The 21913-nt window shown below is 56.5% G+C and overlaps 2 protein-coding genes across 4 annotated transcripts in view; both read right to left on the bottom strand.

The window, feature by feature from the left end:
• Nucleotides 1-5035, bottom strand: part of IBA57 (iron-sulfur cluster assembly factor IBA57) — a 36974-nt gene extending 31939 nt beyond the window's left edge. Inside the window, exons 1-2 of one of the 2 annotated variants that reach the window (XM_022563380.3) lie at nt 4807-5035; nt 4584-4680 (exon numbers count right to left, since the gene is read on the bottom strand). In XM_022563380.3, coding sequence (XP_022419088.1) covers nt 4584-4680; nt 4807-4924 — 215 coding nt within the window. In that variant the 5' untranslated portion in view covers nt 4925-5035. Of the gene's footprint in view, nt 1-4583 lie in introns of both variants that reach the window. The other variant, XM_022563379.3, reaches the window with a different exon arrangement.
• A 6396-nt stretch (nt 5036-11431) lies between these two features.
• GJC2 (gap junction protein gamma 2) lies at nt 11432-21768 on the bottom strand. Of its 2 annotated transcripts, XM_089909843.1 has the most exons (2): nt 13654-21768; nt 11432-13479 (listed from the first exon to the last, which is right to left on the bottom strand). In XM_089909843.1, the coding sequence occupies exons 1-2, from the start codon at nt 13726-13728 to the stop codon at nt 12439-12441; spliced, it is 1116 nt and encodes a 371-aa protein (XP_089765969.1). In that variant the 5' UTR covers nt 13729-21768; the 3' UTR covers nt 11432-12438. The 2 variants fall into 2 exon arrangements, with proteins under 2 accessions (XP_089765969.1, XP_089765968.1); XM_089909842.1 differs by having other exon boundaries at nt 11432-21768.
• Between the last annotated feature and the right edge of the window lie 145 nt (nt 21769-21913).

The following is a 21913-nucleotide window of genomic DNA, read 5'->3' as shown; positions in this document are numbered from 1 at the left end:
TACTCCGTGGTTCCAACTACGTGACATTCTGGAAAAAGTGAAACTATGGAGACAGTTCCAGATCCAAAAAGATCCTTTCAGTGGTTGTGAGGAGTTAGGAGGAAGGGAGGGTTGAATAGGTAGAGCACAGAGGATATTTAGCGGTAGCGAAACTACCATATATATTATAATAGTACGTACACATTATTATACATTTGTCCAATTTGTCCAGCACCAGCAGTGAAACCTAATGTGAATTAAGGACTCTGAGTAATTTTGGTGTTAATGCAGGCTCGTCGATTGTAAATAACATACTACTTTGGAGGAAGAGGTTGATAACGGGGGAGACTATGCATGCGTGGGGGCAGAGAGTATATAAGAAGTCTCTGTACATTCCCCTAAATTTTGCTATGCACCTAAAATTGGTCTAAAAAGTCTACTTTTTCTTTTTTCTTTATTTTTTTGGCCACGCCACATGGCTTGCAGGATCTCAGTTCCCTGACTAGAGATTGAACCCAGGCTACGTCAGTGAAAGTTTGGAATCCTAACCACTAGGCCAACAGGGAACTCCCTATAAAGTCTACTCTAAAAACAAAAAGCTTGTTGGTAGGAATGTAAATTGATACAACTGCTATGGAGAACGGTTGGAGGTTCTGTAAAAAACTAAAAATAGAACTACCGTTTGACCCAGCAATCCCACTACTGGGCATATACCCTGAGAAAACCATAATTCAAAAAGAGTCATGTACCACAGTGTTCATTGCAGCTCTATTTACAATAGCCAGGACATGGAAGCAACCTAAGTGTCCATCAACAGATGAATGGATAAAGAAGATGTGGCACATATATACAATGGAATATTACTCAGCAATAAAAAGAAACGAAATTGAGTTATCTGTAGTGAGGTGGATGGACCTAGATTCTGTCATACAGAGTGAAGTAAGTCAGAAAAACAAATAATGTATGCTAACACATACATATGGAATCTAAAAAAAAAAAAAAAAAAGGTCATGAAGAACCTAGGGGCAGGACAGGACGCAGACCTACTAGAGAATGGACTTGAGGACACGGGGAGGGGGAAGGGTAAGCTGGGACAAAGTGAGAGAGTGGCATGGACATATATACACTACCAAACGTAAAATAGATAGCTAGTGGGAAGCAGCCGTATAGAACAGGGAGATCAGCTCGGTGCTTTGTGACCACCTAGAGGGGTGGGATAGGGAGGGTGGGAGGGAGGGAGACGCAACCTGGAAGAGATATGGGGATATATGTATATGTATAGCTGATTCACTTTGTTATAAAGCAGAAACTAACACACCGTTGTAAAGCAATTATACTCCAGTAAAGATGTTTAAATATAAAAATAAATAAAATTGATTAGTTTGAAAAAAGAAATGAAATTGAGTTATTTGTAGTGAGGTGGATGGACCTAGAGTCTGTCATACAGAGTGAAGTCAGAAAGAGAAAAATACCGTATGCTAACACATATATATGGAATCAAAAAAAATGGTACTGATGAACCTAGTGGCAGGGCAGGAATAAAGACATAGACGTAGAGAATGGACTTGAGAACACGGAGCGGGGAGGGGGAAGCTGGGGCAAAGTGAGCGTAGCAGTGACATATATACACTACCGAATGTAAAATAGTTAGCTAGTGGGAAGCAGCAGCACAGCACAGGGAGATCAGCTCGGTGCTTTGCAATGACCTAGAGGGGTGGGATAGGGAGGGTGGGAGGGAGGCTCAAGAGGGAGGGGATATGGGGACATGTGTATGCATATGGCTGATTCACTTTGTTGTACGACATAAACTAACACAGTATTGTGAAGCAACTGTACTCCAATAAAGATCTATTACAAAAAAAACAAAAAGCTAAAGCTTTGTCTGAGATGCTCCTACATCCGGACCAGGGGGCACTGAGGAAGGAACAACTCAAGGATGGGAAACTAGAAGCGTGACAGTTTTAATGAAAAATTCCAGGGAGTTCCCTGGTGGTCTAGTGGTTAGGATTCCAGGCTTTCACTGCCCTGGCCTGAGTTCAATCCCCAGTCTGGGAACTGAAGTCCCGCAAGCTGCGCAGTTGGCCAAAAAAAAAGAAAAAGAAAAATTCCAGAGAGAAGATGCAGAGAAAACACCAGGCAGAGAGCAAGCACGAAGAAAACAGGAAGGTCCCAGGCTCCCAGGCGGGACAGCCAGTTGCCAGTGTGTCCCTCTCCCCAGAGAGCAGACCTCAGTGAGATCAGATGTAGGTAAAGGGCCAAGAGCAACCAGGAGGGGAAGGATCACATCCCATGAACTACCAGCAGGCATCAGACCAGAACAAAGGCATAGCGATGGGGTGGAAGGCCAGCAGGATTGACACCCCATGCCCCAGAGCAGAACTGGGAGAGAGAAATCTGGACATTGTTTACCAAGCCCCCAGGCCCAAGAGCAGCCATCTGAGGGAGTGTTCTCATGTCTTCTCTCCTCTAACTGCTCAGGAGAAGTGGGACCACTAACTCAGGCTGTCTCTTTCTGATGGAATGAAGACCCCACCCCACCCCTCGGGGCGGCACTCCCCACAAAGGACTTTGAGTTGGAATCTCAGAAGAGCACCTGGGGTCAGGGGGCGTCATCACAGTGCACCCCAATTCCCTTAGCACACAGAGAGCAAGTGGCACTGCAATACCCCATTCTCAGGAATTAACAAGAGAGAGAAAAACAAACTCCTCTATAGGACAAATCAGGGCATCCACAATGTGTGGAAAGAGCCACCACATACATGCTTGGTGACAAGAACTGCTGGCCCAGCAGCTAAGCAAAAACGCTTCAGACCTGAGGAAAAGTATGAAGAGAAAAAAACCCCTAGAAACAAAAAAATTTTACACTGTAGAGTGACTTACGAGGATATAAAATTCATTATAGCAAGAATGCAAAGGCATAAAGATGTAAAGGCAGACTGGAGACTCAAGGAAGAAAATTTGGGGACCAAAACAACATCATTACAACACTGATAGATTAACTGAAAATTACTGACACAGAGGGTTTAAGATAATCAAAGAACACAGTTTCTAAAAGAGATTAAAGCAACTACTGGGAAGGTAATAATTACATAAAACAGATAATGACAACAAACCTTTTCTGTAAAGAACCAGACGGTAAATAATTTAGGTTTGCAGCCACACTGTCTCTACCACATTATTATATTACTAATTATACTTTTGCCATTGGAAAATGAAAGTAGCCATACAGTATACAAACAAATGGGCATGCAGCATTCCAATCAAACTTTACTTATGAAAACAGAGAGTGAGCTGGATCTGCCCAAGGGTCATACTTTACTGAGTCCTGTTCCAGAGTCATACAGCCCACCAAGTGCCCAGCAACATGACGTGAAAGAAGACCCAAAATACAACACATTGTCATAACACTTCAAAACATCAGGATGAAAAAGAGCCCCGAAGAGTGTCCAAAGAAAAAGCAGTCACACACAAAGCCTCAAAAATAAAAAGGCACCAGGCTTCTTGACAGCAATGCCAGTTGTGGCTTCAATGTTTTCAGGGACAATTTTCAGCCTAGAATTTTATGCCCAGCCAAGCTATCAGGTAAAACCATTTGATGGAGTCAAAGGTCCACCTGAAGTATCCTACCTCTCAACAAGGCACTAAAGAACATACTCCTCCAGCAGGCAGGCACTGAGGAAGATGCAGACAAGAACCCACAATAGAAGAGGGACATTGGAGTTTCCAGGGCAGTTTCAGGCAGAGCAACGACCTGCAACTGCATGAGAGGTTCTAGAAGAACCTCTGAGAAAGTCTGAGAAAGCTAAGCAAGTGAAAACCGAAAGCTCTATAGCTCTAAAGGCCACTGACTTGGCTTGTCCTGGTGACCATCACAGAAAGTCATGATAAAATCAGCACTGACTGATGTAAAACACCAAACGCTAATAATCACTGAATACGGAGAGCTAATAATCACTGAATCACTGAATTGGACAGAAATGTGTGTACACTGGAGAACTCAGGAAGTAGTGGCACAAGCCAGTAGCGCAGAGACTGCTCCCTGCAGTGTGGCTCCAGGTGCCACGACCCCTTCTCCGTGCAGTGGGTCTGAGCAGGATCAGAGACCAGGAGCAGGGACGCCCAGGCCCTCCCATTGGTGAGTGTCACTGGCCCATCCCTGGGTGCAGGCTCCAGCTCACCTATGGCTGCCCTGCCCCGGTGCCCTCCCCCAGGTGCCCATCCCCAGCCCACCCTGTGTGCGGGTCCCCAAGTTCCCTACCCTGGGCGCACCTCCGACCCTCAGGTGCCCTCCCTTGGAGGCCCACCTCGGCACCCCCTATGCACAGGTTCCCAGGTGTCCCTTCCCCTGGATGCCCTGTCCTGCATGTCCTCTCCTGGATGTCCGTCCTGGGCCATTGGTAGCCCTCCCCTAGGTGCCCTGCCTCTGGATGTCCTTAGTTCCGCCCCCTGTCCGCCCCTCCCCGGTGCCTACCCCTCCCCTGAGAGCTCTCCATGGGAGCCCATCCTCCAAGCCTTCTCATGCCCGCTCCTGGGTGCCCTTCCCCTGGGTGATACCCCCTCCCCTACCCCGGTCCCCCGGAGCCTGTGCCCCAACCCGCTCTCACCCGTAGAGAATGACGTCATAGAGGGTGCGTCCCTGGACGTTGAGAAAGTGGGCGTAGCCCGAACGCGCCGAAGTTGAAGCCTCGCCGGCCGCAGGACCTGGAAGCGGCAGCTCATTGGTCAGCAGACCCAGGAGAAAGCGCGCAGAGTCCGGCCCACGCACGCGCACCAGGGCGCGCTCGTCCAGTAGGAAGCAGGCCCACGCCGCGCTGCCCGCGGACTCACCACGCTGACTGCAATAGTTGTGGCCCAGGCGACGCTTCGGGGCAGCGCGCAGCCGCCAGCTCCAGGCCCGGCCGCCGCGCCCTGGAGCTGCACCCCGGAGCAGCGCTGCGGCCGCCATCTTGGGGACGAGTGAGGCGGCGGGAAGGGGCGGCCCGGAGGCGGCGCGAGCGGGCGGGCGCGCGCCACAACACCTTGGAGGCGGGCGAGTGGAGCGTGCGCGGGGCGGAGGTGGGGGGGTGGGGGTGGAGGCGGTGCAGGCGGGCCCCAAAACAGCCCCTGACGGCGGGCGGGCGAAGCGTGCGCGGGGGCGGAGTGTGTGCGAGCATGCGCGGGCTAGTACCACAGCAATCCCTGGAGGCGGGCGAGCGGTGCTCGCGTGAGTAGCCAGGGTGAGGGTGGGCGGACCTTGCGCGGGGGCGACGCCTCGGGCTGTCACTCCCCCGCCCACCTATCCTGAGCTGGCTTCTGCTCCTGCAGTTGACCTCCTCCACGAGCCTCAGAGAAGTTTCTGCTTGCTTTATAGTGGTGAGCCGCTCATAACCTAAACTTTACCATCTTAACCATTTTTGGGTGCACATTTCAGGGGCATTAAGCGCGTTCACACTCTGTTGCAGCCATCCCCATCATTCAGAACTTTCTCACCTTCCCATACGGAAACTCCACCCCCATCAAACGCAGATCCCTATCTACCTCCCCAGTCCCTGGGAACCCCATTCCACTCTGTCTCTATGAACCTGACTCCTCTGGGAAACTCATAGAAGTGGAGTCATGCAGTATTTGTCCTTTTGTGACTGGCTTGTGTCTACCAGGTTCCACCATGATGTAGCATATGTCAACCTTTTTAAGGGCTGAATGATGTTCAATTGTATGTGAATACCATATTTGAATTATCCATTCACCCATTGGTGGACATTTGTGTTGTTTCCACCCATTGGCTGTTTTGAATACTGCTATGAAGATGGGTGTACAACTTTGCTTTCAGTTCCTTTGTAAAACAGACACTCCTGTGTATCCTATACTCTCACACTACCCTTCACTTCTTATCACTAAATATGTGGGGGGGGGAGGGTCCCCCACAGCACACAATTCTCTGACACCAGCTAGGTGTCTTAAAATTTAACTCAATTTTTAATCCATCTACCTGGAGATAGCATGAGATCCCATAAGACTGCCACACACACTGTCTCATACACTCACACTCTCCCCCCCCCACTTCAGATGTAAGTCGAAGTCCAGGTTGTCACCTGTGCTTCTGACCAACCAGCTATAGATCAGAGGTTCCAACAGCCCTCTCCTTGGGTTCAATTAGTTTATTAGAGTGGCTCATAGAACTCAGAGAAACATTTTACCTACCAGATTACTGATTTGTTATAAAAGGATATAAATCAGGAACAGCCAGATGGAAGAGAGCAAAGAGCAAGGTATGTGGGAAGGGGTACGGAGCATCCATGCCGTCTGAGCACACCGTACTATCCCCAAATCTCTACGTGTTCCCCAACCCAGAAGCTCTCCAAACCCAGTCCTTTTGGGATTTTACAGAGGCTTCATTACCTAGATGTGATTGATTAAATTATTGGCCATTGGCTGTTGATTCAACCTGCAGCCCATCACTCCTCCCCAGAGGTCAAGGGGTCGGGCTGAAAGCTCTAACCCTCTAATCACATGGTTGGTTCTGGCAACCAGCCCCCATCCTTAGGGGCTTTTCAAAAGTCACCTCATTAACATAAACTGGTTGACCAGAACCCCCTAGGGTTTTCCAGGCCCTTGGTCCCCTCCCAGTCAGCTTCCTGGTTTTGAGCAGCCAGGCCTGGAATGCAGTTCCACTGGCCTTTCATGGAAAAGGTCTTCCTCTGTTGGGCCTGTGTTCCTAGGGTGACCCAGCGCCTCCCTGTCAGCCCTGTGAGGTCAGGGAGGAAACCATTCGAGGACAACATTGGCGGGGGGGGGGGGGGGGGGTTGCATTCCTCCAGCCTCACATCAGCCCATCCCTTGGCCAGCAGAAAACCTGCTTCCCACCAGCACAGCCTGTGGGAAGGGCCAGCAGGCTGACCCAGGGCCACCCGGAACCTTACCTGATTCCCAGTCCAGTGCCAAGCCCAGCCCACTTGGTCCAGCAGGGCCACTGCTGCCACCTGGGGCTGTTTAAATGCAAATTAACTCAAATGAAGTCAAATGAAACTTTTAGCTCCTTACTGAATGGGCCACACTGAAATGTCCAGAGCCACAGTCAGCTGGTGGCTGCCTCTGTGAACAGAGCAGGCAGCACTTCCCAGCATTCTAGAGTCTGCCAACCAGCACTGCTTCAGGCTCCCTCCTCCAGGTAGGCTTCCCAGATCTCTGCACCAGCCTGGCCAGCCTGACAGCAGGGCCCCTGCATGTGGGCATGGCCTGGCTACTGCTCCTTCTCAGGTCCTCTCACTGCAGCTTCTCATGCCTACAGGTCTAGGTGGAGGGAACTGTGGACTGGTCTCAGGATGCTCCCAAGGAACCCCACTCATTGGCCTGGGTCCAGCTGGGGGCATAGGTTGCTGCTGGATCCCATGTGCATCTCCTCCCTCTGAGGCCATGGGCCCTGGAGCTGTCGGGAGGGGTGGGGATCTGAGAGCTGGAAAATCAGCAGACATGGGGGTCCCAGACCCTGTTTCCCAGCTGCTGCCAGGCCAGGGGTTGTTTCCTGTTATTCTCTCCTCATGGCCTCCTCCCTTCACAAAGTCAGAAGAAGGAAGCTGCCCCCATTCTGGGCACCCCCCTCCCTGAAGCCCTCCACGATCTCCCTGAGCAGCCGGTGAGTTGGCTCCAGCCATGGAAACAGATGAGAATGAGACAAGGCCGTTCTGTCTGATCCTGCTCCAGCCGCTCCCCTGGCCTGGCCCTGCCCCTATACAGACCTGGGTGGGCCCCACACAGCCCGAGGACCCCACCAGACAGTGAAGCAGTGGTGGGGAGGCCTGGGCTCAACCCACCAGCCTGCTCCAGAGCACAGAAGATGGGGGGCGAGGGTCGATGGCTTTGCACCCCAGTTCAGCTCTCCAGCCTCATGGCCATACAGGCACTGAGAGGATTTTTTTTTTTAGGTAGTTAGGTGAGCATTAAGTGCCAAGTTTAGTGGTTGGGTTCCACCTCTGAGAGTTAACAGACTTGGGCATACTAGATACTATGTCATAGGTGGGAGATGGACACCCTGTTAGGGTATCGGGGCTCAGGCATGAGATCATGGCTATGGTGGTTCAAAACATCAAGAAATTGGTGTTAGAGGTAGGAACGTGTATGACACAGAGGTTGGCTCCCCTAGCCTGGGATGGCCAGTGACATCAGTTGGGAGGACATGACAGTAAATCCTAAGTCACTCCCATTGAAAGCTCACAAAACATACAGGACCCCAGTGGTTCATACAGGCCCCTAAGTTCCTGAGACAAGAGGCTTATGCATTAGGATCCCCTTCTGTGGTGACTGAGCTTTTAGTTAGGCATCTGCCTTCTAATATGGGTTGCATTGCATCCCCCCAAATTCACATTATGGAGCCCTAATGCCCAGGACCTCAGAACGGGGCTGTATTAGGAGATGGGGTCTTTAAAGAGGTGATTAAGGTCAAATGAGGTCACTGGGGTGGGCCCTAATCCAATAGGACTGGTTTCCTTATAAGAAGAGGAGATGAGGACACAGACTCACACAAAGGGAAGACCATGCGAGGACACAGGGAGAAGACAGCTGTCTACACACCAAGGAGAGTGGCCTCAGGTGCTGACACCTTGGTCTCAGACTTCCAGTTTCCAGTACTATGAGAAATAGATGTCTGTTGTTTGGGCCCCCAGTCTATGGTATTTGTTACACAGGCTGAGCTGACTGAGATACCTCCCAGAATAGAGCCTCCATTTGCAGTTTTCCTCACAGCTGGGATGCCCTTTTAACAACCTCTGGCTGATGGGATGTTGATTAGTTGGGGTTCTCCAGAGAAAGAGAACCAACTCGATAAAGATTTATTATAAGGAATTGGCTCACTCAACTATGGGGGCTGAGGAGTCCCAAGGTCTGCCATCTACAAGCTAGAGACTCAGGAGAGTTCTAGCCTGAGTCTGAATCTGAAGACAGGAGACCAGTGTGCTTGCTCAAACTGTCAGGCAGGAGTTCTCTCTTACTCCACCTTTTTGTTCCACTCAAGCCTTCACCTGATTGGCCAAGGCCCACCCGCACTGGGGAGGGCCATCTGTTTTACTCAGTGTGCAGATTCAGTGTGAATCTCATCCAGAATCACCCTCATAGACACACTTAGAATCACGCTTGTTCTGGGCATCCCAGGGCCCAGTTAAGCTGACCCATAAATGTAATCATCACTGGCAGTCTGGAGGGAGAATCACTTCTTTGGGAACCTCAGTCTTTGTTCTTAAGGCCATCACCTGATTGGATGAGGGCAACCCACGTTAGGGAGGATGGTCTGCTTTATCAAAGTCCACAGATTGTCAATGCTAATCTCATCTAAAAAAACACCTTCACCGCAACATCTGGATTGGTGTTGGACCAACCCACTGAGCACAGAGACTCACAGCTTGACCCACATCTGACTTCCATGTCACAGACACGCAGCAAATAGATTTCCCCAGGAGCCCCTGGGCAGTGTCCTGTTCCCATTGACCCAGCTGCCTCAAATTGTATCTAAACCAATTAGGGGTGGGGGGACTGAGATGATAGAAACTGGACAGGCTAAACAGTATGGGGCGAATTATGGACCGATATCAGAACTGTGGTAAAAGAAGGGAGCAGTGGCTGCAGAGGCCCCAAGATCACGTGCCCCTGTGTGTGCGGGTGGGAGGGGTGCTGAAGGGCTTCACACGTGGCTAGGGGGGCCAGCGGACCAAGGCCAACAGAGTCTATTCCACATGTCCTTAAAATGTGACACTGGCCCATTGAGAGGGATCCTGCAGGCCTGTGACTGCTATGATGTGAAGTGATATGACTTTAGGGCTGGTGATAAGAGTCAGTTGGCCTTTGCTGGGTCCTCTTGGGCCGCCATGCTGCAAGGAGGTCCAAACCACATCGAGGGACCCCAGCATGGACCCCCAGCTCGGTGAGTGAGGAAATCGTTGAGCCAGCCCTGGCCCCACCAGACACTCCCAGGCTGAAACTACACCAGGAGCCCAACCCGAGTTATAGAGGGTGAGATCCTGATGTTACTCCACAGAGAGGATGGGGGAAGGCTTCCCTGGACACTGTCACAGTGAAATCCAGAATGTTCTTCCCCAAACACAAAACCACCCAGGGTCTCCCTGTCTGCTGGCTTAAGGCTTCTTTTCAGGCAGGCTGAGGGCCCATGCCCCACCTTCCACCCCTTGTGGGACCCTGTCACCATCAAGTGTGCCTCATGGCCTTGAGATGTGGGAGCACTGACCATCAGGATCGAGGCCAACCTCTGGGTCCTGCTCGGAGTGGACACCTGCCTTCCTCACCAGCCCTCTCCAGCCACTAGGGTGGTTCTGAACCCTAAAGTCTCCCACTATTCCCCACCTTGAATGCCCACTTAACTCCCTGAGGTCCTGATGTCCTCCAGGCCCTCCACTGGCTGCAGGAGGCTGCTCTCAGGGACACAGTGGGCAGGGAGGCTATGGAGGGGCCACGGCAAGGGTGTCAGCCAACAATAGTGCCTTGCAGATATCCTTCACCAGCTCTGCCGCTCACTGCACCCAGTCACACTGATGGGAGCCAGGCATGGCTGGACAGCATGTTCCCCACCACAGAAACCCAGTATTCCTCATGACGACACTGCCAGCAGCACAGCCCCAAATGCAGGGATGCCAGTTCCATGGGCTTTCCTCTCTTGGAGAGGCAAGTGGTGAGTCCCTGCTCTGGACCTGGATTGGCTTTCCTTCTGAGGCTCTGCTTCCAGCATTGACATCTGGGACTTCGTGGGGGTGGGGCTTACCTGGGGGCAAGGCTCACCTTGGGGTGGGGTCACCTGGAACCCGGGATCAGCCAGTCAGACCCCACAAAGGAAAGGGACTCAGCCTGCATTTGGCATCTGACTACAGGCAGGCTGGGTTGGGGTTCACCCAGGCTTGGGGCTTGGCCCTGGGACCCCAGAGAGGATTTGCAATCTGGGAAAAGCTCTCAGGGCCTTCCTTGGGCCTGAGGGAAGCTGGTAGACAGCAGGATCACTGAAGTCTAGACCAAGGTGGCTCCTTGACGGCAGCAGCTGTTTCCCCAACTGTGCTCACCTTTGCTCCCCACCAAAAGCTACCACTGCAGGCTTTGGCCAGCATCTGGATAATGCTGGGGCCTGAGACAGGACTGCCTCTCTGTCCTTTGAGCTACCACCTTGGGCTCTAAACATGCAGGCCCGGCTGTTCTTTGTTCTCATTCAGCCATATCCCTCCCCTCTGGGCAGAGCCTGTTGCCTGGCACAGAGAGGCACCAGAGTGTCTCCAAGGAGCTGCAGGGGCTCAACCTGGGCCTTGCTCCCCATATGGCCCCTGCAAAGTGGTTTCCTCTCCCAGCCATCCTAGAGCTGAGCCATGTGTCCCCAGAGGCCAGCGGTGGACATGTACTCACACATATGTGCACACACCACACTCCCACATACATACACAAGCACACACACACATTTATGCGGACATTCATACACATACACATGTGGTTGTAAACAAAAGTTAGTTTTATTTCACTCCTTTTGGAGGCTGTGTCTGAATTGGACAGGGGGCTGGAGGGAAGAGGCTGTGGTGGGAGCCTCAGAGCGCCTTCCCCTAACATGGGCAAAGCTATAGCCCCTCACCACCATCCTGTTGGTCTGAGTGGTAAGGGGGACTGATGTCTTTTCAGAACTTGAAGTATGTCCCAGAGGAAGGGGCCACGCCAGGCCAGCACAGGAGCTGGAGAGGGCATGGTCCCATCCACCCTGGGGCCCATGTGGGGCCTGAGCCCCAGATCTGCCTGGGCAGGGAACAGGAAGCAGGGTGCAGGTCCACCTGGCACTCGAGGCAGCTCATGCTTGGGGCCTAGTGGGGGTGAGGCAGGAGGTGGTACCAACCAGGGCTGGGCACAGGGGCCTCTGCCCACTGTGGTCTCTGTTTTCCCTTCTGTACAAGGAAGACCTGGCATTGCTTCCATCTCTGCAAGAACCAGAACCTGGGCTAGAAGAGTGTGGGTGCTAGGAAAAGAGCCCCATTTGCTGGGCAGGGAGTGAGGACAAGCACAGTACTCCCCAAGACCCAGGCCAAGCACCGCTGGGCAGTCACACATGGGCTACTGGTGGGAAAGTGGAGCAGGAGGGGGTGGAGCTCTCTCCTGGAGGGCAGCCTTGTCCTGAGGTGGCCAGCTGGGTGGCTCTGGGAGGGTGGAAATGCCCCAGCCACAGTTCCACCTACCCATCAGGGCTTATGGACCAGAGCTGGGGACCATTCGTGATTCCCAGGCCTACCTTCCCCACCCTATCCTGGATGAAGATGGGGCTCAGACAGGGAGGGGCAGTGATGCAGAGCAGGCTGGTGCCCTCCGCCCCCTCCCGAGGGGGAGAGCAGCCACCTAAGGGGGAGGAGAGTAGGTTGTGCTCTGCCCCTTAGGCAGTGTCCAGACCCTAGACTTCCTCCAGAGCCCTCCACCTCGGCCCTGGTGAGGAGGGAGAAGGAACAGCAGCCAATGCAGGCCTCAGATCCACACGGTGGTCTTACCCTCCCTGCTGCTGCTCGCACTGCCCTTCTCAGAGCCCATCCTGGGTTTGGCCCCTGGCTGGCCCTGGCCCCCGGCAGTGCCCCCCGACGTGGCACTGCCCGACCCGGAGGCAGGGGCGCCGGCCCTCAGGGGCCCCCGGGCGGTTGCTGGAAGGCCAGGGCCTGGTGGGCTGTCGAGGTCCCCAAGTGACCGCCGGTCCTGCAGCGCCTGCAGCGCCAGGTTGGCCAGGTCCTGATCGTGGGTGCGTGCGCGCTCAGCCGCGCGCACCACCAGGCTGTAGTCTGGCGGGCAGGCCAGGCCCGAAGGCGCGGCGGGGAGACCACAGGGCTGCTGGCGAGGCATGGGGCCAGGGGTGGTGGGCAGGGGGCGGTGGCTGCGCACAGCGTCTTGCGCGCTGCCCAGGCCCAGGTGCGCCATCTCACAGAGGTTGAGCACCAGGCAGAGGCAGCTGACCACGTACATGACCAGCAGGAAGACCGTCTTCTCAGTGGGTCTCGACACGAAGCAGTCGACCACGTGCGGGCAGGGCTGCCGGCTGCACGCGAAGAAGGGCCGCACCTCGAAACCATACAGCAGGTACTGGCCCACCAGGAAGGCCACCTCGAAGGCGGCCCGCGCCACCAGCTGGGCAACGTACACGCGCATTAGCCCCTCGCGCTGGATGCGCCGCCGCCCGTCATGCTGACCTGCCGGGCCTGGGACCCCAGTCGCCTTTGAGTCCCCTCCTGCGCCCTTGGCTGCACCCGCGTCCTCAGCCTCATCATCTTCGCCCAGGCCCTCAGCCGCCCCCGGATCCTCGTCCTCTTCACCCAGGCCCAGCATGGGCTCCTCTTCGCCCAGGTCTGCGGGCTCGGGCCAGCCCGGGTGGGGCGGTGGGGGCAACGGCAGGGGTGCACGGGGCGCGAGGCGGCCTTGTCGGCGGCGAGAGGCGCGGCGGCGCTCGTCCTGTGAGGCGCGGGCCAGGCGGTGCACAGCATAGCCCAGGTACATTACGGAGGGCGTGGAGATGACCACAATCTGGAAAACCCAGAAGCGCACGTGGGACAGGGGTGCAAAGGCGTCGTAGCAGACGTTGTCGCAGCCCGGCTGCCGTGTGTTGCACGTGAACTTGGTCTGCTCGTCGGAGTAGATGGACTCACCGCCCACCGCCGTGAGCACGATGCGGAAGACCACCAGCACCGTGAGCCATACCTTGCCCACGAACGTGGAGTGGTTGTGGATCTCTTCCAGCAGCCGCGTCAGGAAGCTCCAGCTCATGTTGGTCATAGGGGCGGGGGATGGGACCTGCAGGCCATGAGCAGGAGCTCAACCTGGGGCGAGGGTAATGGGGGCAAGGGCTGGTGGGTTGGAAGGGTGTACAGTGGCACCTGGAGCCCCTCCAGGAGCGCCGCCCTCACCTAGGGTCCTGACCCTGCCGTAGGAGGGATCAGCAAGAGGCCGGGGCCTCTGCAGCCAGAGGATAGATCCTACAAGGACAGACAAGGGGTCTCCTTCTCTGGCTGAGCACATACCCTTGCTCCCCCCAAAACCCGACTCTAGGTCCCTGTGGCCTGGAGCAGGACCAGCCCTCCTGCCCTCCCCCAGCTCTCTAGGAAAGCCCAGTGCCGTGCAAGCTGTGTCCCTTACCCAGCCTCTGGGGACCTCACCCCAGGCCCTGAGAGCCACAGGGAGTCCACTGGGTGAGCTGCCTTCGTAAGGCCAACCAGAAAACGGACCAGCCTCGCTCAGAGTCTGGGCCTCACCTCAGATGCCTGCTCCCACCTTGCAGCACCCAGGTTGCTGGATTCCTATTTCCAGCATGCCAGGGGCCCACCAAGGGCTGGGCCTGCAGCCTGCCTGGCCCCCCAGCTCCTCAGCCACTCCAGTCCCCCATCAGCCCACAGTTCTCCAGGCCCCTAGACCCAGTGGCCCTCAGCCCTCAGCCTCCTAGTCTAGCCTTCTCATCACCCCCTAATCCCATCCATCCCCAGACCCAACAGCTCTGTCAGCCTCCAGCCCCTGTAGCCCCCAGCCCCATCAGTTCCAGACGCCCCAACAGTGGGCCCCCACTTCCTCCACATCCTGGACAGGGGCTCTGGTCCCCCTGTCTCCACAAAGGACCACTGCCGTGCTGTTTGCACCCCCCCACCCCCGCCACTGGTCCAGCTGTACCAGGGGCTGAGGCCTACCCTCCAGGCTGCTCCTCCCTCTTGTTCCAGCACTCCCATGTCCTCTGCACATCCTGGCTGGGGTGTGAGGGGGTGAGCCCAGGTGTCTGTTCAGGGTGGCACTATGTGCAGCGAGGCCCACAGACACCGTAAGGCACACACACAACCACACTCGGGCACCTGTGACACTCGGAGACAGCCATGTGGCCACTTACCACGTCCCAGACCAGTGCTCCTTCTAGATCAGCTACCCCTGAGTGAGCCTGTACCTAGAAGGGGCTCAGTGGGCAGGACCAGACACCCCTGTACCCCTGCACCTCTAGGGAGGGGGCTGCAGCCTCCTAATGCCCACCCTCCCTCCTCCACACCAGTACCTGCTCCTGGGTAGTTTGGAGGCAGAAGACCCTTGAGTACCTGATGCTTTTGGCCCCCTCCTTCTGGAACAGGCCTGGGAGGCAGCGTGGTCAGGTGTGGAATGGAACAACAGGGGCATTCAGGGCTCCGGGCCCTCTTTATGGAGCTGGGGCCTCTCCCGGGGCAGGGGTGGGGGCAGGAAGAGGGGGCAGCCGGGGTTCCTGGGGAAGTGACCCTATTTCCTCACATCTGTGTGCAGCGCCCCCTCATAGCCACACACATGCAAACACTCACAAGTGCACATGCAAATATGTTCACTCAGACACACATGTGCATACATATATATACACACACTCACATGTGCAATGCACTCAGGCACACACATTTACAGGTACACAGACTGGCACATGCCCAGCCCTTCAGGGCCACCTTTGATATACCTCTGCCTCAAGGAGGAATGAGCATGAGGGTCTTGATGTCCTCAGCTGGCTATGTTTCCTCAGCTCTAACTTCAGCTCTCCTTCAGGACCTGTCCCCAACCCTGACCTCGACAGTCCCACATCCCAGGAGGCTGAGGCCTATAATCCCACCATGCAGGAACCCAGAAAAGGGATGGCAGAGCATCCCCCACTTCTCTCCCCTCCAAGATGGAGCCCAGTGGAGAAATGGGAGGGAGGGTGGGGGTGCCAGGGCAGTCCTGACCCCTTCTGTGTGGTATTTAACAACTGGCCCTCGGTGGAAAAGCCTTGGTGTGTTTGCTGACTCCCGTGGTATAAATGCGCCCACCAGGCCCATGACCAGCTCGAGGAGACACTCACGGGGGCGGGGAGTGGGGGGTGAGGACAGGGTTCTTGAGACCAGCTCTAGCATGGCACTGGATGGACCCTGCCCTGGGGTGTGAAGGATGGCACTTTGTCCTGGGGGGCTGACCTGTGCAGTCAGAGCACCCCCAGAGATAAGTTGTGTGGAGGAAAGAGGGTGCAGGCCCTGCAGGCTGTCAGCAGAAGGGGACAGCCTGGGCAGCAGGAAGGGTGAGCAAACCTCCTCTCTTCCTTCCCCCTGTGCCAGTGGGGGAGCTCAGGCACCCTCTGGGTGTGGAGCAGAGGCTCTGGCTCTTCAGACCCAAGGGCCCATGCCTGCGTGCTGTGTACATGTGTGTGCAGGGCCTGTGTCACAGCGGGGTCATTCCATGGTCAGGGGGCTGATGCTGACCAGCTATGGCCTGGAGGAGCCCAGGCCCTCAGTGCCATGCGCAGGGGTCCCCCAAATCCAGACTTCTGGTGCCAGCTGCTGGATCGGCACATGGATGCCAGCAGGCACAGCAAACCCCAGACGACCAGACCCAAAAATTTCCCTCCAAAGCGTCTTCCTCTCAGATGGGCTTATCCTGGACGGCTCTCCGCTCAGCACCCCCTCCGCTTCATCAGCAAAAACCCTGAACCGGACTCCGCCGGGTCCTGCCGCTCCCTGGGCCTGCCTCGCTTCTGCCAAGCACCTTAGGAAGCCCATCGACCTGTGCTCCTGACACTCCCCCCGACGTTGCAGTAAAATGCCAAGCGCACCTGGTCCCAACGCACCAGCACCCGCATTCTGCTCCCACACAGGCGGAAACCACCCCTGCTGGGGCTTCTGCTACGCCGCAGTCCCACGAGCGTCCACTCCCCGCCCACACTCCCGCTCCACCTCACCCCACGCTGAGCCCTGCCCCCTGGTCCTGTCTCTCCACCCGATTGCCTCTGAGGCCAGCCCACCACCCTGCTATTATAGATTGGTTTATAGATTGTTGCCCAAGGTAGAAAATGTATGAGACCCCACTGATACAAATGATACAATAACTAACTAAATGGGGGAGAAGGGAATTCTGAATAATTCATGTAGTCACTGTGACCTCAAGGAGGGTGCTCTTCCAGAGAGCACAGCAAGGAGGGAGGGAGGAGTACAACCTGACAGACATCACCTCAGGCAGGTGGCCGAGGTCCCCACCTACAGGGAGGAGCCAAGTTGAGAGCACAGACCTTGCTGCCCCGGAGGCTTCTTCCCAAACCCTCACCCCAGGCGATCATGAGATACATTGACACAAGTTCCAGCAGGGGCTTTTACAAACTACCTGACCTTCAAAATGCCAAGGGCATCAGTAACTAGTGAAGTCTGAGGGAGTCACCCCCAAGAGGGACCAAGGAGACACGAGGACAGTCACCCCTCGGGGACCTTGGGACAGCAAAAGGACACATGGAAAAGTGAGGAATCTTTGGCTAACGGCAATGTATCAATATTGGTGCACCAGTTGTGACAAGCACATCACTGCGAACTGGGTTTGGGGGCAAATGAGAACTCTCCCTGGTCTCTTTATAGCTTCTCTGTAAATCACACGTGTTGTAAAATTAAAAACCTTATTTAAAATGGTTTCCTACTCCCATCACTTCAAGTTCCCTCTCCCTGTCTTGTCCCATCTGGAACGTATTTCTCTATGTCTGGAGGCTTCAAGCACAGAGCTGGGAGTTTTGCTTGTGATCTGTCCTGGGGCTGTGGGGGGCAAGAAGGACCCCAACACAGAGATGGGGCAGTGGGAGGCAAAGGCCAGGCCCATGGCTGCCCAGTGCTGATGGGAGGCAGCCAGTGGGAGCTTGGCTCTGGGCTGGGCCAGCAGGAGAGTAGGGTGTGTGAGGGGGTGCTGGCCCCTCAGGGAACAAGGCCCTGGCATTTGCTGGGACCTTTGTCCCAGAGGGAATCTTGCTGGGACCTTTGTCCCAGAGGGAATCCTTTCCCCAGAGGGAATCTCACCCAAAGCTACATGTTAGAGCAAGTGCAGATGGGGGCCACTCAAGTGGGATCCAGGATGAGGTTTGGGGAGAAGGGGCCCAGGTGCCCCTGGGTGTCAAGGTCTGGGAGGGGGCAGGCCTGGGAGTGTTCACTAAAGGGTGTGGGGTCGGGGGAGGGAGGGGTGACTGGGCAGGGTGCAGGGCACACATGGGGGATCCCCATGAAGGGGGCTGGGGTCATCTTCACCAAGAGTTGCTCAAGGAGGCACCCTATTGGGAGGAGGGTGATAGGCAGGCACCATGGGCTCCAGTGGGCATCAGGATGACTTGTGCTGGGGTGAGCTGGGCCCTGCACACCTGGTTCTGGCACCAATGGAGTGGCTCCTGCAGGGGTGGGCAGCTGGGCTCTCCCCGCTTCAAGCCCCTTTCACCCCTGGGTCTGAACAAAGGTCCTGGGCTGGTGGGGGGGGGGTGGTCAGAGGCTGAGAACCAGAGATGCCCAGTGCCTCCTCCTGTAGTAGTGAGGTCAGGGCCTGCCCAGCCATTTCCTTCCCATCCCTGGCCCAGCTTCCTCCCATGTGCCCCCTCTCATGGTGGGTGGACTTCCTTTGGCTGAGGTGTGGCTGCCTGGCTGCCCCCCCCACCCCCCCAGAGTGGAGTGCTCAGCTCACCAAGAGGACTGGTGGAACCCTTCCCTGGGAACCTGGGCATCTCAGATAACCTCTTTCCCTTCCTGAGGACTCAGATTCCTGCACGCACCTGGCACTGGGTGGTCCCTCCGGGTGGTCCCTCTTCTACATATGAGTACCTACAAGTAGCCCAAGGTGGACTCAGCCCTGGGAGACTTGAGGCCTTAGATCAGGGACCAGGGGCTGCTCCTGCAATCCACCCACCTCCCAGGCTAAGGTCTCCCTCCTGCTGCTTGCCTACCCACCCACTGAAGTGCCCTGTGGGGGAGAGTTCTTACTCAGAGAGTGGGGCTGCAGCACTTGCCTTGCTCAGTCCCCAGTGCTGTATGCCTGAAGAAATCCGATTTCTCTCCACCTCCACTAGCTCCCAGGCCTCCCAATGGTGGCCTCCCTCACAGCCTGGCCTTAGGATGCCCACGAGGTCTCTCCCTTGTCAGTTTGCTAGTGGTTCTGTGGGTTGTCTTCCATGTCCCTCCCTCCCTGTGCCCCTGTCCCGGATGCCCCAGTTGTGTCCTGCCTGAACCCCCTGGCCACTGAGAGGTGTGCACCCACCCCCAACCCAGGTGCCCAAAACCCAGACCCCAGGCCTGGGGACCCTCTGCCACATCCATCCGGCCCCAGCAACTCCAGTGCACACCACAGCCTCCCACAGTGTAGACACCAGCTAGTGGCGAGGTTCCCTTCCCAGTCCCCTACCCCCATCTCCCCTCCTGCAGGCACCCCAAGGTGGGGACACAGGCCCCACTGGGTTGGGTCCCAGGGAGCCTGGGGCTCTCAGCACAAAACCCATATCCTCAGAGGTCCTCAGGAACTTCCTGACCTGCTCCTGTCCACCTCAGAGCTGACCATGTCTGGACTCCCTCCCTCTAACAACTGCATACCCACACACTTATACACGCATTTGCACGCCCACACACTTCATCCTCACGCTCAGGCACACACACGCACTGCTTTCCGCCTTGTACCGCTCCAATGGCCTTCCTCTGGGAAGCTCCCTCCACAGCCAGAAGAGTGAGGTGTCCCTACCGCACGCTCAGTGCCCCCAATCACACCAAACGCTCAGCAAATGCCAGTGGGATGACTCAATGTCTGAGGCAGTGGAGCCCTGCCTGGAAGCTCTGGGGAGGGCTGGTGTAAACCTGAGGTGGGAGGGCCCTCCTCCCCCCCAGGGCCTCTGGAGGTGCAGGTGGCTGGGCTGGTAACCACGTCCCATGGTGACTCTGGGTCTGTGGAGGAACGAGGGGGCCCCCTCTCTGCTCTGCTCCAGCCTGGAACCTGGGAAGTGAGGGGCCTCCTGCAGGAGTGGAGGGTGTGGTGGGGACAGGCCTAGGGAGTGAGTCATGGTGGCGCAGCCTGTACCGCTCCCGCAGCCAGGCCAGGAACTGCTGCTACAGGGCGGCCTGGGCCGTAGAACCCTGGGCTTTGGCAGGGGGAGGTGTCAGGAGGAGCAAGGGTGTGAGGCTGAACCAGGACCCCTGCCCAAGCTCGGTGCCCCCTCAAGGACCTCCCCAGGCATTGCTGGCCAAGGGCAGGACACTGTGCCCCTCGGACTCCATGGGGTGCCCACATTTTCAACCTCTCCTTCAACCCTCCACCCTGATGCGGCCCAAAACGCCGCGTTAAAGCCACTGCAGGCTCTGCCCCCTTAGTGTGTGGCAGTGCCACTCTCTCTGCCCTGCATACCCCCTTCCTGCCCTGAACACCTGTTGTGTCCACCTGCTCCTCCAACAGCCGAGCATACCACAGGACCAGCTGCCGCCCCTCAGCCGTGCTGCCCTTGTCAGGACCCCAGCCCAGTCCCGCTCCCCATTCATGTCCAGCCACCCTGCACGCAGTCCGCATCCAGACAACTCACATCTGTGGCACAATGGGTGCTGCTCCTGGAGAACAGGAGTCTGTTCTGCTCTGCTAACCTCCAGGACCCAGATCTGAGGACGCAAGACCTAGCAGGTGGCCACAAGGGTTTAGGAGGTGCCCGTGGCCACATAAAGGCTAAACCAAGAGCAGTGTGGACAGCAGGCAGGTGTACCAACTACAGCTTGTCTGCCCATGTGGAAGAGTTGGGGCTCCCCAACCTCCCCCCAGCGCTGAATAGCCCAAGGCATCAGCCTCTGGATACACTGCAGCTGCCTAGCTGGCAGGGGCTGGCCAGTCCCACATGGCCTGAGGGGTCCCAGCTGCTCGGAGGCCCACCACCTTCCCCCCTTGCTCATCAGCTGGCCTGAGCAGCTTCTGGGGGAGGGGGAGGGGCAGACTTCTGCCTCTACCTCCTCCTACCCTTGAGTCTTACTGCAGCTGAATCACCACCCAAACTGATGGCCCTGTGAGGGCAGTGGGCCTGAGATGGACAGACCCCCAGAATGGAGGGCCACCCAACCAGGCTCAGCACCCGTTATCTCCTGGGGTTGGCTGTTCCAAGAGAGTTGAGTCCAGGCCCCTGAGACCCTGGGCCCAGAGTAAACAGGGTGCTGTCAGCCCCAAAGGGCACCCCAAACCTGATCCCCTGGTGGTACCCTACCTTTTCCAGGCCAGGAAACAAGTCCTTCTGAGCCCTTCCACCTGCTGGCCGGCTGGACACCAGCCCTCCTGAGGGTGTGCACCCGGCTAAGTCCAGGGCCCGACCCGACCCAGGGCCACCTCTCACCACCAAGCACAATGTGGGGGGAGGGCCTTCAAGGGCTCCATTGTTCCCCCTGAGGCTCGGGGTCTGAATCCCTGATTGTCCCTGGGGCTGGATGGGTCCCAGAGAGGGAACCAGTCTCTCCCAGGCTGTACAGTAGGTCAGGAGGCAGCCCAGCCCCATTTCACTTGCCCCCAGGCCTAGGGGCTGCCCAGCGCCCCTCTGCCCACCGTCCAGTGTCCAGGCCCAGCTCTCGCCTGCCCTCCGCTGTGCATCTGGACTTTTGGATGGAGCGCAGCCTTTCTATTTGTCTGGGTTCCCTGCCTCCTCCAGGTCTGCATCCACCATCTGTCTGGGTTCCACCATAGGAGCATGGCCTGGGCATGGACCAGGGCTCAGGCAAGTGCCTCCTGTGCCTAGTACAACTCAGCTGCCCCAACTTGAGATGGGCAGCTTTTGGAGGTATCTTCTGAGACTCCACAGAGCCTGGAACCCTAACAGAGGTCCCCAGGTGTCTTCCCTGGGCTGGCCTCTCCAGGAACATTATGGCCGGCCAGACCCCCAGTGGGCCATGCACAAGGCCCCCAGATGCAGAGGTCCATTCTCTGTAGTCTCAGTCCCTCCTCAGGTATGCAGTGTCTGTCCCTCTGCCACCATCAGCCCAGCTCAGGGACCAGGAGGAGTGGTTCATGCAGGATGAGCCCCCAGGACCTTCTGACCCCGGCCTCAACGACAACTCAAAGAGACAGTGGGGGATGAGGCCCTGCACCCACCTGGTGGGAGCCCTGGGCAAGTAGCGTGCAGCAGCTCAGGGGCAGCCCTCTCTGGGGGCCCGGCAGCCCAGAGCAGCAGATGTCAGATGGATGCTGCTGCCCAAGGACC

Source organism: Delphinapterus leucas, chromosome 3 (assembly GCF_059928025.1).
Source record: "Delphinapterus leucas isolate spDelLeu-1000000601 "Yukka" chromosome 3, BTC_Dleu_Yukka2, whole genome shotgun sequence".
Classification (NCBI taxonomy): Eukaryota; Metazoa; Chordata; class Mammalia; order Artiodactyla; family Monodontidae; genus Delphinapterus; species Delphinapterus leucas.
Note: the sequence above shows the minus strand (reverse complement) of the source record. Positions and strands in the feature narration are given on the sequence as shown.